Genomic DNA, 17,311 nt, shown 5'->3' with positions numbered 1-17,311 from the left:
TTTATTATTTAAAGGTGTATCTTTTTATTATTAATCAACTTTTTCTCCCAATGGTTCAGGGTTGTATAATTTTCAATCAGAAATTCAGAACTAATAACTATGAATTAAAATTCATCTTAGATATTCTTAATATTCCCCATTTAATGATCAGGAAAAATCAAACAAAATTGAAAAATATAATCTTAACACTAATTGTGTTGGCCTTTATTCATTATACATTAATTAATTATAAATATTCATGTTGATTACTAATAAAAACTTAATTGATCAGTATTCAATTATCAATACAAAAAACGATTACATATATACAAAAATATAAATCTCATTCCAACTTCAGAATTTGTTCATTATATTCTTTGTGGACTCTCTGCCAGACAAGTTTGGATTTGATCACATTCATTATTTCCGTTAGCAGTGCTTTCTTCTGAACCTTCTCACTAGAACTTTTCGAAGAGCACTCCATCATTAATTTATCCAGAATACAACGCAGTCTTATCTCCGGACCCTTTTCTAAAACGTGATTCACCAAATTCATCAACCAGTGCTTATATTCTATTGTCGAGTCCAGCATTTTACTTGAGGCAACTTGAGATTCTAGGAAGCTCAAAGTTACCCCTGGTGGGAAGGTATCGTTCGAGTTATGACTTGGCATATGCTTCTGTAGAGAGGTTAGCGGTAAATTTGAAGGCAGTGTTCGATACAAGCTATTTCCAGCGTAACACAGTGGATCCGAAGGATTGGACACCACAACCCACGTTTGCAAATCTACCAAATACGAATATGCTCGACCATCGGTCAAAGTTATCACTGGTACGTTATTTGGTGACAAAGTCAACCCGCTTACTGATACTTTATTGGTTAACAAAGACCTCACCGAAACTCTGCTTAAAACGCACTTTCTGTCTGAAAAATTCCACATATGCACAAGTCCGGTTTTCGTCAGTACTAAACAATAACTATCTGGAGAAAAACAAAGGGCTGAAGCAGAATCCTCTAGAAGTAGTGCCGGTAGAACTCTAGCTCCAGATTTTATGTCATAAGTGTTAACAGATGAGTCCTCGCAACAAGCAACTATCATTTTCCGATTCACTGCAGCACAACGAATAACAGAACCAAGAAAAGTTTCCCACATGTTTACCTTGTCTTTAAGTGTCTTGAAAGTTTCTATCTTACTCAAAAAGCCTTTTGAAGTCTTATGGCACTTGTTTGTGATTTGTACTTTTTGATTGAGGGCATTTCTCAAAACAGCAGGACCCAAAGGAATTTTATGGGAATCTAGAATATTTATGACTTGGGTTATCGGCTCATCTCCTGGTACTTCGCAACAAAAAAGCTGTTTAATTTGACTACCAGGTGCTTGTAACACCATTTGAGAATTTTGCTGAAGAGCACTTGGTTTAGTTATTTGTGGTTTGGGGAATTCTTTTACAGTCTCCACTACAATTTTACTCTTTTTCGGAGATGAGCTACTAAATGTTCCCGTTTCATTCATAGGAATTTCAATGGTCAATTCCGAGTCCCGAGTTGCGTTTGATGGTACGCTTGGTGTAAGAAGCATAGGGGTTATTCTTCGTTTACCTGAAGGAAGTCTAGTTTCTAATTGTTTATTTTGAGGAACAAATACTGTCGTGTTTGGAATCATTTTTAGAACCTCCGGCTCTGCTTCAACAGGGACTGGGTTAACAGTTTTGGGAGCAGGAACTGCAGAGTCCTTAGGAAAGGTTTTAGTTTTGGCAGTACCATGTACCTCTTCGATACTTGTTAATAATTCCGGAGTTTCCGCTATTTGCGTTCCTGTAAATCCCAAGTTCCAACTTGATTTGTGATACAGTTTCTCGTAGAGAGAATTTTTTTCACTGTTAGAAAGAGGTGTTCCAATTTCTGTTTCATCAAATATAAAACAAGCAACAGTGCCATCCCATGAGCAGGCTAATAATAGAGGTCTGTTACTGCTCCATGAAATATCTAACACGCTATCTTTGAATAGATCTTTTACGACAACTAAAGGTCTTTTAAGGGATGTCAACCATACACTGACTGCTCTATCTCTTGATCCGACGGCACAGCAACAATATTTCGTATCACCTGTTTTATTGAAAATGCTATTACTGAATCTGACACATGTAACAGCTTTTCGATGCCCAACAAAATCTTTGTCAAATCTCCATCCATCTCGTTCGATAATTTGAGCTGTAGAACCACCTCCATTCATGGCATGAGCAGTTACTAAATACTGACCATCCGGAGACCAAGAAAGTCTTAAAACATGAGTTGTTCCTGAACAATCAACAAAAGGATCTGTCACAACAGCTTCCTCTTTCCACTCTCCAGTTCTCCATACTCTAACGGATTTATCATCACTCTGACTAGCCAGATATTTTCCAACAGGATCCCAAGTTATTCCCTTGACCATTCCTGTGTGTTCTTTCAAAACTGCTACTTTTTCAGGAAATTTCGCAGCATTCCAAATAATAACCGTGTTATCTACACTGCCTGATGCTAACCATCCGTCATGTGGTGCCCATGATAAATCTAGAACATCACCTTGATGGGAATTAAGGGTATAGATGCATTTCCATGTTTCAGTATTAATTTTTCCACTTCCAAATACGGTTGAAGTGCCTTCATTGGTTAATCTCCATATCATAACCAATTTATCATCTCCTCCAGATGCTAATAAATGTCCCTCATTGCTCCAACGAACAATATTAACACAAGCTAAATGATTGTCCATTTGACACAAAACTTTAGGTACTTTAGGATCCATTTCTGCATCTTCTGTTATTAGTGGAGCTACATTCCATATAACTATTTTACCACCTGATTCTCCTTGGCCACCAGTAGCAAAACGATTTCCATTTGGATGAATATCTATTGAAAATATTGGCTTATTGTCTTCATGGGTAACCCATATAGGTTTGAAGAAAATCATGATTAAAAATATTAAGTTATTATATCATTAAGAATTAAAAGCAAAATCTCAACAATCGTCAATTATTTGTTTTGATATTAAATTGAAGTAAATACATGTCTTTATTTGAGGTGCGGAAAATGTAAACTAACCTCAAACTCCATTTTCCGCCATAGACCGCTGATGATGAATATTCTGTGCTATATGAATTCACTAAAATTATAAAGAGTGCCGAAAGTACCAGGTTCGAATCCTGGCTAGGTCAAGGATATTGTGCATGTCTGGTGGGGGTTGTTGAATTGAGTAAATGTAAATGGCCTAAGTAGCCAAGCACATATAAAGGAAAAAAAATTATAAAGTTCAAGGTCAATTTCCACATTGTATCACTTTTGAGTTTTGAATAATATATGACGATGTATTTTATATCACTCACCTAAATTAACAAAAAAGATCAAAGTTTTATGTGGCCTGTGTCCTCATATCACCTTTCAGCCATAAATTTCATTCCTGATCTATTGGTCTGATATATTGGAACTTCGCAGTTCCACGAACAATCGTTATTTTGTTGAACGATCATTTTCCGGTATTTTCTTTTTATCTGTATCTTCTACGTTTGATTCATTGCACAACTTCATCTGTAGCCTGAAAGTAGAAGTTTTCCTCGCTATATTATAATGGAAAAATGACCTTATATGTATTACCTTTCTTTTCAATTATCCCAGATTCTAATATTCACTGAGCGTATTGTCTGATAAGATATTATATTGTTTCCATCAATTGCGGTACGAATGTAATCCCATAAACACTTTGTAACTAAATAAGCATTGAAAGATTAATTTCATTTTGTTCTTCCTGTAGAACTTCTAACTAACTTTTATTCATTCCAAATGATAAATAATGCAAGTCATTGTGGAAATAGAAGAATAATGGAAATCAAAGGTATCTCGATTTTTTCGAAATTCATCGTTCAGGCAAAGTAATCTGTGGTTCAGGTACTCTGTGATGTGAAGTACAGTTAAATTTTATAAGTAACGCTATGATATTCTGTGGCGCACAATTCTGTGGTAGTGAATTTGTTGATATTTGAGCTTGTTTTCGTGGTTGAATTGTTGTTGCAATAAAACATTCGTTTTAATTGAAAATGAATAATATTTTCGATTGCTGTAAATACTCAGCGTGATATAAAAATATCTTGATGCTTCCATAAATTTTCATGAGACTTAATAGTGCATAATTTCCAACAATGAGCTTCTCCAGCGACGAAGTGAATTTTCTAGTTTATAGATATTTACAAGAATCAGGTTCGCTTTTTTAACTCATGTTGAGCGTCAACTATTCGCTGGAAAACTTCTAAAAATATGCTGTTTTAGGTTTTACTCATTCGGCCTATACATTTGGGTTAGAGTCACATATCTCACAATCTAATATAAATGGGGCTTTAGTCCCTCCTGCAGCTCTGTTAAGCATACTGCAAAAAGGTCTTCAGTACACAGAGGCTGAAATTAGTATAGCTGAAGATGGAACGGAACAAAGATTGACTGAAAGTCTTAGTTTAATAGATGCTGTAATGCCTGATGTAGTAGCAAGTAGGCAGAATCAACAAAACCAACAGAAACAAGCTGTGAAAGCTGAAGTTGTTGACACAAATGGAGAAGAAGGTTTGCTTATATTCACATGCCCAAACAAAATGTGTTTCTGGAGTATATATTCAAGTAGAAAACATTACTCAGATTCGCTATAATTACTATGTAAAAGACATAATGTAATGTAATATTTCAGCTGCTGCAGTTGTTTCAACTCAAAGTGAAAGCATGGAGGTTGATACCTCCATAGAAATTCCAGCCTCTAAGGCTACTGTACTCAGGGGCCATGAATCAGAAGTTTTCATATGTGCCTGGAATCCCACAACTGATTTGTTGGCAAGTGGTTCTGGCGATAGTACAGCCAGAATCTGGGATATGTCCGATAATACAACCTGTCCAAACCAGCTTGTTCTCAGGCACTGCATCCAAAAAGGGGGTACTGAAGTACCAAGTAACAAGGATGTTACCTCACTGGATTGGAATGTGAGTAAAAAAAAATTTGGTTGCATAATTTTTATTGTAGTTGAATTGGGGATTTGGTTCAAAATACCTTTTGAGAAGGTATAATTCAATTTCTTTATGTCCATACACATTCATGCAAATTCTTATTAGATTCAAATCAAGGTTTTCTGTTCAAAATCTGTATTATGTTTTAAGTTTTTGATATTTTTCAGTGTGATGGCAGTCTTTTGGCAACTGGAAGTTATGATGGATATGCCAGAATTTGGACTACTGATGGTAGACTGGCTAGTACACTAGGTCAACATAAGGGTCCTATATTTGCACTGAAATGGAACAAACGAGGAAATTACATATTATCAGCTGGGGTGAGTTTCAAATATGTATTAATTGTTATTTATAAGAATGAGGCTGTCCAACAAATTGTAATTTCATACTTGTAAAATTTTGGAGAGTCAATTTTTTTCAGAGATATTTGGCATGACTCCTTTTTTACAATATTAGTTACTTGATATTAGGATGCGGTTCTATTGGAATTTATTTTTGGTCAAATATTATATACGAGTTACTTTCTCAAACTGTATATGTGGAATGAACCTGTTATATACAGAAAATCAAAATAGTGCCCATAATATTTGAAAAAATCCTTGAATATGCAATATATTTTCCAGGTTGATAAGACAACAATCATCTGGGATGCCGCTAGTGGTTTGTGTACGCAGCAATTCAGTTATCATTCAGCACCTGCATTAGACGTTGACTGGCAAACAAACAACTCTTTTGCAAGTTGTTCTACTGACCAGTGCATTCACGTTTGTAAATTAGGAATGGACAAACCGATTAAATCGTTTCAAGGACACACAGTAAGTATTCTTTTATGTTTTTTTCCAAAAAAGTGATAAATTACATTGTGTTGAAAGTATTATTTAATTCTATGTGTATATTTAATGTCATATCACTTTGTAGGTTAATAAAGGGGCTATATTCTATGATAACAGATCTAAGATTTTTGTGAAAAATTTCAGTACTTATCTCAATTTTTCACATAGTTTTGTTATTTCTTCATGCATAAATGTGCAAATAATTTTTTTCCAGAATGAGGTTAATGCAATAAAATGGGACCCCCAAGGTGTTCTTTTGGCCTCGTGTTCCGACGACATGACATTAAAGATATGGTCCATGAAGCAGGATACTTGCGTACATGATTTGCAGGCCCATTCCAAGGAAATCTACACGATTAAGTGGTCACCGACTGGGCCAGGGACTTCGAACCCTAATATGAATCTGATATTAGCCTCTGCAAGTTTCGATTCCACAGTAAGATTGTGGGATGTGGAGAAAGGCGCTTGTGTTCACACCTTAACCAAACATACAGAACCAGTTTATTCAGTGGCATTCAGTCCAGATGGAAAATTCCTTGCCAGCGGTAGTTTTGACAAGTGCGTGCACATCTGGTCTACGCAGAGTGGTCAATTAGTGCACAGCTACAAGGGAACAGGTGGTATCTTCGAAGTGTGTTGGAATTCTAGAGGGGATAAAGTGGGAGCCAGTGCTTCGGATGGAAGTGTGTTTGTTTTAGATTTACGAAAGCTATAAAAAGAACTTTTAGTTTCAAACATTAAAATCAATATTTTATTTTGTGATTATCTTTATATTGTTTTATGCTAAATATATTTTCAATATACAAAAATTCGATGTTGTTTATTGAAACTGAATTTTATACTCTCCTCTTTATAGAGTTACCCAGAGTTAAAACTCTGACAATTCCTAGAAACCAAAGAATCTAACAGCAACATAGCCAACCTAGATCGTGTAATACTATCTGACAGTAGACGCCATGATAGGTGATTCTTCATAGGTTATGAAACTTTGACAGTTGTTGAATATAGGTTATCGTCAGTTTTAACAGTCATTATGTTGGCTGACTAAATTTTTTACTAGTAATACATAAAAACATCCTCATCAGGTTTGAGAAATAATAGAACAAATATATAAATTATAAGAAAATTTTATTGTCTCAAAAAATTATTTTATATTTTACAATTTAAGTCTTGCGGCTCTCAAAACTGGATATTTATTTCCGCTACACAATCCTCTGAAGTCGTCTAAAGTTAAATCGTCAATTGCAATACCACCTAATCCTCTTTCTCTAGCATAAGAAGCCTTAGAACCAGCTGAGTCCACATCTTCATATGCTATCCAAATACCTTCTGGGTTGTTGTTATCCACAGTGCGATAGGCGAAGACACCTGAAAAAAATTGGCAAATCGGACCAATTAGGTTTAAGAGTTATAAGTTTTTCAATAACTCAGAAAAATTTTAATTTTGATTTTAGTTGTGAAATAATTTTAATCGTCCTTAATAGAAAAATGCTTCTTACCGTGTCTGCCAGTGGGATCACCAGTTTTGACGAGTTTGTGTTTGATATCAATGTTGGTCAACTTATTACAAACTTCAGGATGGCTCAATAATCCTGGCGTTTTGGTATATGGTCCTTCTAGACCTTCTCCTTCAACTGTTAGTGGGGGAACTCCCGTGAGTCCTGAATCTTCAGTCATTTTCCATGTTCTTGCAAAGGAAGGAATTGCCAGAATGATCTTGTTTCTTGGAGTTCCGTGTTCAGACCTATAAGAAGATGAGGATTATGATTCCACAGAAAGATTTTTACGATGCAAATATCCAAATTAACGGCTGAAAAAACATACCAGTATCTGACTTGATAGTCTGCATTTTCATCGAACCTTCTATCAAAAACGGAAAATAGAGGAGTTGGGTAATCAGCTTCTTTTGGATTCCTCTTGGGGGTGTGGAAATCGAAAGCCTTCACAATGATTAGATCCAAATACTGGGCAATTGTGGGATCGTAATATACTGTGGAAATTGAGAAAATTTAGCATAACACACACCCTAGCAACAATGAAATATATTTACCTGTGCTATTAACATTTGGCAACACAGATAATGAAACAGAAAGACCTTCATGTTTGAACTTGTTCTTCAAATCCCTCACTAGGGCTGTGAATTCTTCTTTATGTTCTCCTGCCTTTTCATCCACTTCGTCTTCTCCAACAATCTTCTTTTTCAGGCTGTTGAACCATCCGCCTGGAAAAAAATTAAAATTCAAGGAGTGTACTAACAGACTAAAGTCCTATTACAAAATAGGCAAAAATGATAAAAAACTACAAATTTCAATGAAAGTTTAGGGTTGACATTAATAAAATGTTGTATAATTTTTAATTCGAATAAAAAAATGAGAAAGAATGAGAATTTCTAGAACATCTGACTTTTTTCATCAAGTATTGTTAAATTGTTGTTTTCCTTTCGTTATCTATCAAAATAGTCTCCAACTCCAATGGAATTATCATTGTTGACCTCGCCTAATGACCTCTTAACACTTTTCAGAATTTATATTATGATTAAAAAGCTATCATCATATTATATTTATAAACTCACTAATTTTTCCTCTTTTTTTCTTTGGTTTTGTTTCTGGGAATTCCCAACTGAGATCCAAGCCATCGAATCCGTAAGTTCTCAGGAATGAATCAGCTGAATTTATAAAAGTCGTACGTTTATCTGCTGATTCCAACTAAAAAAAAAATTAACACATCTCAATTTTTGGTCCCTGTGGATTTTCAAATTGCACTCACCAATTCGAGATATTTAGCGACTTTTCTATCATCGTCATATGTTCCGTCTTTTCCTCCTCCAACAGATAGAAAGATCTTGAGACCAGGGAATCTCCTTTTCAGATCTGTTACTTTCTGATAGTTGTGTTGGTTGAGATCTAGGACTTCGTCAAGAGCCTTCAATTTGTTCGTTTTTTCATCGATCCCTGCATATCCGTAGATGAGGTGGGAACAGAACTGAAGGGCGTTGTCTAAGAAGCTGAGTTCGAACTTTCCTTGACCTGAAATTGTATGTGAATCAGTACTTTGTAATTTGTATGAAATTGAAATTATTTGATGGTTGGAATATCGTAGTGATATATCGACTTTACTAATAATAGAATTTCCGGTAGTAGAGCCCGAAAATAAGGTTTTTCCAGGTAATAGAGTCCAGAAATATGGTAATTTCAGGTAGCAAAGTCCGAAAATTAGTTTTTTCCGGTTGTATAGTAGGTAGCTAAGTTGAAAAATAAAGTTTTTTCGGTAGTCGAGTCCAGAAAAGATGGTGTTACATGTAGTAACGTCCGAAAATGATGTGTTCACTACAGTATAGCCCAGAAAGAAGGGTTTATCAGGTAACAGTGTCCGAAAATAAGGTTTTCCTTATAAAAGAGTCCAGAAATAATGGTTTTTCAGATAACGAAGTCTCCTACTTAGATTTTTCCTGCAGTCGAGTCCAGAAAAGAGGGTTTTAAGGTAGTAATATAATATAATTTTGTCAGGTAATGAAGTCCGAAAAGAACGTTTTTCAGCCAGTAAAATCCGGAAATGAGAGTGTAGCAGGTAGTGAAGTCTGAATATAAGGTTTTTCCTGCATTAGAGCCCATGAATAACAGTTTATCAGGTAGTGCAGTCCGTTTATAAGATATTACCTGCAGTTAAGTCCAAAAAAAGGGAGTTATCAGTTAGTAAAGTCCGAAAATAAGGCATTTCCGGCATTAGAGTTAATGTCAATGGACTCTTATACTGGATCAACCTTGTTTTGAGGGTTTATCCGATAGTAAAGTTTTAAAATAAAGATTTGTCAGGTAATAAAGTCCGACAATAATGTTTACCCGATCGAATCTAGAAAAGAAGGTTTTTCAGGATGTAAAGTTCAAAAATAATGTTTTTCTGGGTGTAGAGCTCATAATTGAGAGTACACCATGTAGTAAAGGCGGAAAATTCAAATGAAGAAACCTTGCTGACATGAATATAACTAGCTCACTTCAGGCATGATTAATGTAAAACAATCCTAGAGCTCAAGAACAGAATTGATCTCTTCGTGATTTATAATATCGTTCACCTTGGGAAAGTATGCTGAGATTTTAATAATTTTCGACCGTGAAAAGACTAAATTCATGGAGAGTGTTACATAATTCCTTAACAGATCATGAAGTTAAACGAGCGTTCGGTTATTTACACGGCAAGTGATGTCATTCGTGCTTTTGTGATGTTTGTGTGAATGTATAGGTACACAAACTCCGAATTTAGCGTGAATGAATCACACCAAGTTATCTCGTTCAAAATAATGTCATTGTTCATAGATATGAGCGTTTTTCAACATTACAACAACATTTCTTAACATTTATATTTACAAACTATTGTAGTTTTAATCAGTTTATCATTTAATCGAAGTCTAAGAATTATAGGATTTTCCTACTATTTTTATTATCAAAACCCTCTTAATTTTTTTACATTTTAGAATTTTTGGAATAAAAAGCGGAAAAAGTAACTGATCTGCTAGATTTAACAGTTTTAAGTCCAATTTTCATTGAATAATAAGGGTTGTAAATAATTACCATATATTAGTCTTGTCATTTGAAAAAATATAATACAAAATGGAAAAATAAAAAATTTTTTTTTACTCACCGGTTCTGTAGCTTGCAGAGCTGTCGTAATAGCAAACCACTTTATTATCAGCTGTAACGAAGTTATAATTGCATAGCAAAAACAAGGATACGGTGAAATACCGGAGGACCCCCATCTTATTCTATCGAATCGCTTATAACAACTGACAAAACAAATATCACACTCAACAAAATTATCGAGCGATCTTGGTTTGAACTCTGGTCATTGGTTCTTGAAGGATTTCTGTAGTAGGGTACAATATTATGTCGTTCATTTCTCAATAATCCTGTTATCTTTCATCGGTTCTTTCCCAGTAATTTAATCCTTAATTATTATAATGGAATTTTATTTGATAATATTAATCGGAACAGTCAAGATATGCTAATAAAGCAAAACGATTTCTGAATTGTTTATGTCTTCATCAACAAATATTTATGGATTTACTAGAAGTGAATTGGTAATTTTATAATTCCAGATTATTATGTGATAATTGGTGCTACGAGATTAAATAGTTCATAAAGAAGTTTAGCACCAACGCTCGATATTGTATTTGCATAATTTCTCAATAAATTTAATAGGTATTTGGAAAAATATTTCAGTTTGAACTAAAAGATATGTGACATGCACAGAGCGTAACAAAAAAAATTGCATTTTTAGAAGGAAATAAGTGTTTTCTATGTACCCAATAAAGAAGCATTATTTATCGTATGAATTTCTCATGTTGTGTTGTGAACACTTAAATGGCCAGATTAAACGAAAAAATTGGTGCTACTTGAATGGTACAAACTCCCAAATGAAATACAACCCCTAAATATTCTCAATGGTTTTTTTATTTTGACCAGGGTGTTCCTAAATTGGAGGTACAAAGGAGAATGAGAGATTCCTTGGATAATACTAAGAAAAAAGTCCTATACCATGGGCTGGCAGACGGTTTGTTTTCGAGATAGGTACAGGGTGTTTCATTATAGTCCTACTTTTTTGAGATGATTATATGCCGATCGAATATTTATATCTAATATATCTAAGAAACCAAAAAGTGTCATACTGGACCAAAGTTTCTTCTTACAATTTTCTAAACTTTCAGTGGCCCATAAAAAAAAGCGGAAAATGTTCCAGAAAAAATATCACCCAGGCATTTTATTACATTCAAAATTAGCATATCACTTGATGAAAACTTCAAAATGGAATATCTATGCCAAATTTAAGTTGAATATCTTGTAAAGGAAAATGTGTTCTGAGGAAAAACTTGAAAAAAATCAAACTTCAACACCCTGTATCTCGAAAACAAAGCGTTTGCGGGACCATATTTATAGGACTTTTTTCTTAAAATGATCCGAGGAATATGTCAATTCCGTATTTTCGTATATTAAAAGAGTAGACTTCGTTAACAATTGTGAGTCACATATTGAAAGAATATTTTTGCAATAAAATGCAACGAATTTTACCAACCACTTGTAAGGCGGCCATGAAAAATTGTTCTGACCATTTGAAATCTGAAAGGACTCCACCGTGTATATTAGATAGACTATTTTGGCACCTGGATGTATTGTTTCTTCGTGAATTACTTCTTCGAAATGAATACATCTCTTGGAGCGCGCTAAACAAAAACAACAGAAAAATTGAAATTCAAGAGAATTAGAGGTCGAGGTCATACTGGAATTGTGACAACGAGCTATTCTCTCCAATCAACAAGAATATAATTCAGTTTGACCTCAGAAAATTCTAGATTCGATAATCTCTTGTCGAATTGGACGAGAATAAGAAAATCGGGGTATTATTTTGCCGGCATAGTCGATTCCAGTCAGTTTATCACAGTATTTCGTGCAAGACAGATCGAAATGAGGCTGTTATTTGCTTGTTTAGCCTTGTATCTAGCTGTGGTTAGCACGGGCGAGGCCAAAACAGATTCGCAGAAAGCGTCAAGAGTGGTTTGCTATTATAATTCTGCGGCCCACACCAGAGATGGTAAGTTACATCATCGACAAACCTGATTATTTTGAATATGTCATTCGTTTGTATTTGTTAGTTTTTTCGCCGCAATTATCAACACAATCACAAATATCTATCTGCAATACAGAATTATGAAGTTTTTCGAGTGCACAGTGTATGTCCTCAAACATTACAACAACATTGACCTTATCTTTCGCGTGGCCAAAAGTCTGAAGGAGTTAAATCACAAGATCTCGGTGGCCAATTGTGATCACTACTTTCGAAAACCAACACGGTTTTTTCTTGCAAAATTGCTATAACATATGTAAAGGGTGTTTTTTTAAAGAGCTATAGAACTTTAAATTGCAATAAAACAACGATGGATTATTCGATTGACATGAATTTTATTTATCCGCAAGATATTATTGTGGCATTACATTTTGAATATGATTTCTGGCATATGACCGCCACGGCCAACCGCCACGGTTGGCTCAGATGTAGTCCAATCTGTAGGTCCAATTTTCGATGACTTTTTCCAACATTTGTGGCCGTATATCGGCAATAACACGGCAATTGTTGTCTTCCACAAGGGTTTGTGGCTTATCCGCATAGACCAATGACTTTACTTAGCCCCACAGAAAGTAGTCTAGCGGTGTTAAATCACAAGATCTTGGAGGCCAATTCACAGATCCAAAACGTGAAATTAGGCGGTCACCAGAGTGTCTTTCAATAAATCGATTGTGGCACGAGCTGTGTGACATGTTGCGCCGTCTTGTTGGAACCACAGCTCCTGGACATCATGGTTGTTCAATTCAGGAATGAAAAAGTTAGTAATCATGGCTCTATACCGATCATCATTGACTGTAACATTCTGGCCATCATCGTTTTTGAAGAAGTACGGACCAATGATTCCACCAGCCCATAAAACGCACCAAACAGTCAGTTTTTCTGGATGTAACGGTGTTTCGACATACACTTGAGGATTAGCTTCACTCGAAATGCGGCAGTTTTCTTTGTTGACGTAGCCATTCAACCAGAAGTGCGCTTCATCGCTTCACAAAATAAAATGGACGCAGTGCGCGATACGTATTCCGCACAGAACCATTATTTTCGAAATAAAATTGCACTATTTGCAAGCGTTGTTCAGACGCGAGTCTATTCATGATGAATTGCCAAACCAAACTGAGAATAAATCACTTGACAGCTGTTAAATCGGTCGCCATCTTGAACACTAATGCCAACTTAAAGTTATATACCTCGAAAAAAAACACCCGTTACAAGCCTCATTTTTGATTAAGTATGATCCAGTCACATCACCAGCCCAAAAACTGCACCAAACAGTGACACGTTGAGGATGTAGGGGTTTTTCAAAAATCATTCTTAGATTTTCCGTGCCCCAAATTAGAAAATTCTACTTTTCAACATAGCCTCTGAACTATGGGAATCATTACTGAAAATGATGAAAATCCGGATCATTGCAAGGACAAAACAATGAAGATACGACGTTGCTGGTGATCGACCAGTTCTTGTATTTACTGAAATATAGAAGACCAAAAGTCTTTTTCCATCAGATTCATTATTGCTGACCGAAAAAGGTGCTTTAGGACTACCCTAAAGTTTTTTAGTTTTGCGAACTATGACTTTGAACAATTTCAATTGTTGGAGCGTGTATCGCTCCATTATTAGTAATGTCGTCATTTTACTTGTCGAATGTCAGAAGTAATAGCTGGATATTCAAGATGAACCTTTTTTCTTTCGAAGTGTATCCTCAGAGAATGATAGCTGATATTCTATGTAATACCTTCTAATTGCATGTCATATGAAACAATACAAAAAAAGTAGCAATGAACCAGTTTTTTACGCATCTGTTAGCACATTAAGTAAACAAGAGAGAATATGTCTACTTATTATTCATACCCTTTCAAGGATAATCATTAACTATTTGCTGCAATGAGTCAAGTCATTTAAGTCTGAAATTGCATACGATTGTAATGAAATTTTATTGTTTGTTGGTTCAAATTGCCTCTTCCTATTTGTTCCCCTCAAGAATAGTTCCAGGAAAAAATATTTAAATTGTGAAATTCACATTGTCTCCATTCAATCTTTAAATTCTATAATTCAGTATCAAAATAACAATACTTAAGGATGAAATGCGATAGTTTAATCATATATTTTCTATAATTACAGTTCACTTTAGAATTTTAGACAATTCGTCTATTTTTAAGTTCAAGATTTTATAATGAATATTTTCCGGGAGGTGTATCTATAAGTACGAGTATGAGGTTCGATGCGAATAAATATACGAATCTCTATCTTTCAAATGTATTTGTTTTCATATATCATTGAGTTTGGTATTTATCACATCGCAACAAAAACTCAATCAGCATTTTCATGCGGTGAAATGATCCAACACTTCGTTAAACAATCAAATAAGCAATTCAGTATTTATTGTGTTCCTTACAAATTCGTGATTTGAAATATAAATTGATTATTGATCGAAGCACTTTGTTAAATCAACATATCTTATGGGAAATTATTCACTATCGAAATAATTTCCACAAAAACTGCAAATTATACAACTCTGAAGTCAATCTTTAGGTACTGATAAGTTACTATATTTTGTCATATTCTATATATTGAAAAAATTTATTTGCTGCATAGATCAGCACGCTATGGATTGCATTTAAAATTTGAATGCATTTGCTATTCTCTCATCAAGGTTTTTGCTGTCTCAAACTTAAGCCAGCAAAATAGTATCAAAATTCAATGAAAAAGTCACACGATGTCACATCTGGCTCATAGGATATTTGCAGACTAATTACTTTTTTCGACGTAGTGGACTTTTTAATTTTTCAAGAGACTTTTAATTTTTAGGCCAGGCAAAGTTCACTCTTGCTGACCTCGAGTCTGCTCTTCCATATTGCACCCATGTAATCTACGGTTTTGCTGGTATCAATGAGAAATTCAAGAAAGTGATGCCCTTGAACGAAAACTTTGATGTCACTCAACAACATTACAAAAAAGTGATAGCTACCAAAGACCATCTAAATAATAAATATGCTAAGCCCAAATTCATCCTTTCTGTTGGTGGTGGTGCAGATCTCAGTGGAGAAGGTGATGAAAAGAATATTCAATACAGGGATTTGGTGAGCTGAATTTTTATTCATATTATTTGCTACTTTTTCAATTTTTGAGTTTCTAATATTTATCAATGTTGCTTTCAGCTTGAATCTTCAGCTCTTCGTACAACTTTCGTGAATTCTGCATATGATATCGTGAAGAGATATGGATTCGAAGGTATTGACTTGGCATGGGAATTCCCAGAGACTAAACCAAAAAAGATTCGTTCAAAGATCGGTAAGTACTCTCAAAGAAAATAATAAACCGTAAAACTAATATGTTTATCATTTTCATGATCGAATTGTGTGAATATATCAACTGTTACTATTGAAGTTATATTTTAAAACTCATTATCCTAAATTTATTCATAGGTTCCTTCTTCCACAACTTGAAAACCAAGGTAATTGGTCCCTCTGTCATCGATAAAAAAGCAGAAGAACATCGTGAACAATTCGTAGCCTTGGTGAGGGAACTGAAGAGAACTTTTGCCATGGACAACCTCATGGTAACAGTAACAGTTTTACCGAATGTCAACAGTACAGGTAGACGATAAAAAAAAAATCGAATATTAAAACAATTTTCGAATAAAACTTTAAATTTCAGTATATTACGATCCCAAGCTCATAGCACCTCATGTGGACTTCGTGAACCTTATGGCATATGATTTTTACACCCCTGAGCGTAATCCTGAAGAAGCAGATAACACATCTCCATTGTTTGAGTTGGTTGATAGAAGAACAGATGAAAATGTGGATTTCCAAGTCAATTACTGGTATGTATAAAAAATAATATCTATACATCATTCCTAAAAAATGATTGTGTGAGGTAATTGTCATTATTCACTCAAACGTATCTAAAAGGAAGCCCATACACATTGAAACTGACAGAGTGTTCACGCTAAGAAATTTGGAATCACATAGCCAAAGTTCTTTGCTGATCTGCCATAATACCATAAAATATTTGGCTAGAGGCAACAAAGTACTCTGCTATAGGTCTCTAGGTAATCTAAAAGTCGACAAACTTGCAAAAGGTTCATCAAGAATAACACATTTCTGAAAGGCTAAGCTAATCTAAGACAGAAACCAAAAGGTGGCAATTTTATTCCTCCTCTTTTTAGGACTAGAAACGGAGCTCCATCTTCTAAAATCGTGCTAGGCATACCAACATTCGGAAGAACTTGGAAGATGACCGAAGATTCCAACACCAACGGAATTCCTCCTCTAACTGTTGATGGACCAGGGGAACAAGGACTCTTCACCAGAGATGCTGGAAAACTGGCTTACTTCGAAATTTGCCAAATGGTTGAAACAGCAACTAAGCCTCAAATACCTGTTCCAACTCTTCCAACAACTTCCTTCGTTATAGAGAAAGACACCAGTCGCAGAAGAGGTGAAATTTTGTTCCTAGAACATTTGGCACAAACATAAGACACTCTTTTATGATAAAATATTTTTTGCAGGACCCTACGCCTTCTTGATCCCAGAATCAAATAAAAAGGGCACCTGGATCTCCTACTCGAATCCAGAATATGCAGCTGCAAAAGGAACATACGCAAAGAGCAAAGGACTTGGTGGTATCGCTATCAGTGATTTAACCATGGACGATTTCAAGGGTACTTGTTCTTATGAGAAATACCCTATTTTGAGAGCAGCATTGACTACTTTAGCTAGTCCCTACTGAACTGAGAACTTGTGAAATTTGATTCACTAGGAATTTAGTTAAGAATCTTGTTTATTTGTAGTTGATATTTTTAAATAAAAGATTATTTGTTTTTTATTCTTATTTTATATCATAACTATAACAAAATTTCTCTG

General features: G+C 34.9%; 5 protein-coding genes across 5 annotated transcripts in view; 2 read left to right on the top strand and 3 right to left on the bottom strand.

Moving 5' to 3' along the window:
• The window catches only part of LOC123678788 (diacylglycerol kinase eta), an 85,859-nt gene extending 82,049 nt beyond the window's left edge, over window positions 1-3,810 (bottom strand). Inside the window, exons 1-2 of the mRNA XM_045616010.1 lie at window positions 3,613-3,810; window positions 3,345-3,553 (exon numbers count right to left, since the gene is read on the bottom strand). The gene's annotated coding sequence lies outside the window, so the exon portion shown is untranslated. The remainder of the gene's footprint in view (window positions 1-3,344; window positions 3,554-3,612) is intronic.
• LOC123678789 (protein HIRA homolog) lies at window positions 168-3,109 on the bottom strand. Its single transcript, XM_045616012.1, has one exon. The coding sequence runs from the start codon at window positions 2,930-2,932 to the stop codon at window positions 323-325; it is 2,610 nt and encodes an 869-aa protein (XP_045471968.1). The 5' UTR covers window positions 2,933-3,109; the 3' UTR covers window positions 168-322.
• Window positions 3,811-3,963: 153 nt separating the features above from the next.
• LOC123678791 (F-box-like/WD repeat-containing protein TBL1XR1) lies at window positions 3,964-6,643 on the top strand. The gene is made up of 6 exons (XM_045616014.1): window positions 3,964-4,212; window positions 4,282-4,569; window positions 4,691-4,977; window positions 5,169-5,321; window positions 5,625-5,816; window positions 6,049-6,643. The coding sequence occupies exons 1-6, from the start codon at window positions 4,155-4,157 to the stop codon at window positions 6,547-6,549; spliced, it is 1,479 nt and encodes a 492-aa protein (XP_045471970.1). The 5' UTR covers window positions 3,964-4,154; the 3' UTR covers window positions 6,550-6,643.
• A 302-nt stretch (window positions 6,644-6,945) lies between these two features.
• Window positions 6,946-10,690, bottom strand: LOC123678792 (chitinase-like protein Idgf4). The gene is made up of 7 exons (XM_045616015.1): window positions 10,470-10,690; window positions 8,601-8,860; window positions 8,407-8,539; window positions 7,885-8,055; window positions 7,659-7,824; window positions 7,334-7,578; window positions 6,946-7,202 (listed from the first exon to the last, which is right to left on the bottom strand). The coding sequence occupies exons 1-7, from the start codon at window positions 10,582-10,584 to the stop codon at window positions 6,991-6,993; spliced, it is 1,302 nt and encodes a 433-aa protein (XP_045471971.1). The 5' UTR covers window positions 10,585-10,690; the 3' UTR covers window positions 6,946-6,990.
• Window positions 10,691-12,167: 1,477 nt separating this feature from the next.
• Window positions 12,168-17,268, top strand: LOC123679151 (chitinase-like protein Idgf4). The gene is made up of 7 exons (XM_045616575.1): window positions 12,168-12,413; window positions 15,252-15,523; window positions 15,602-15,734; window positions 15,869-16,039; window positions 16,101-16,269; window positions 16,615-16,886; window positions 16,957-17,268. Exons 1-7 carry the CDS (start codon window positions 12,287-12,289, stop codon window positions 17,175-17,177), a joined length of 1,365 nt encoding a protein of 454 aa, XP_045472531.1. The 5' UTR covers window positions 12,168-12,286; the 3' UTR covers window positions 17,178-17,268.
• The last annotated feature ends 43 nt before the right edge of the window (window positions 17,269-17,311 follow it).

Source organism: Harmonia axyridis, chromosome 4, assembly GCF_914767665.1.
Source record: "Harmonia axyridis chromosome 4, icHarAxyr1.1, whole genome shotgun sequence".
NCBI lineage: Eukaryota > Metazoa > Arthropoda > Insecta > Coleoptera > Coccinellidae > Harmonia > Harmonia axyridis.
The sequence above is the reverse complement of the archived record's forward strand: the minus strand, read 5'-3'. Positions and strand labels throughout refer to the sequence as shown.

Excerpts from the sequence above, each read along its gene's own strand:
- LOC123678791 (XM_045616014.1), top strand. The coding sequence starts at position 4,155 with ATGAGCTTCTCCAGCGACGAAGTGAATTTTCTAGTTTATAGATATTTA. Across the intron at positions 4,978-5,168 it reads TTACCTCACTGGATTGGAAT|TGTGATGGCAGTCTTTTGGC; the intron begins GTGAGTAAAAAA and ends GATATTTTTCAG. Across the intron at positions 5,817-6,048 it reads AATCGTTTCAAGGACACACA|AATGAGGTTAATGCAATAAA; the intron begins GTAAGTATTCTT and ends ATTTTTTTCCAG.
- LOC123678792 (XM_045616015.1), bottom strand. The coding sequence starts at position 10,584 with ATGGGGGTCCTCCGGTATTTCACCGTATCCTTGTTTTTGCTATGCAAT. Across the intron at positions 7,579-7,658 it reads GACTATCAAGTCAGATACTG|GTCTGAACACGGAACTCCAA; the intron begins GTATGTTTTTTC and ends ATCTTCTTATAG. Across the intron at positions 7,203-7,333 it reads TGATCCCACTGGCAGACACG|GTGTCTTCGCCTATCGCACT; the intron begins GTAAGAAGCATT and ends AATTTTTTTCAG.
- LOC123679151 (XM_045616575.1), top strand. The coding sequence starts at position 12,287 with ATGAGGCTGTTATTTGCTTGTTTAGCCTTGTATCTAGCTGTGGTTAGC. Across the intron at positions 12,414-15,251 it reads TGCGGCCCACACCAGAGATG|GCCAGGCAAAGTTCACTCTT; the intron begins GTAAGTTACATC and ends TTTAATTTTTAG. Across the intron at positions 15,524-15,601 it reads ATATTCAATACAGGGATTTG|CTTGAATCTTCAGCTCTTCG; the intron begins GTGAGCTGAATT and ends TGTTGCTTTCAG.
- LOC123678789 (XM_045616012.1), bottom strand. The coding sequence starts at position 2,932 with ATGATTTTCTTCAAACCTATATGGGTTACCCATGAAGACAATAAGCCA.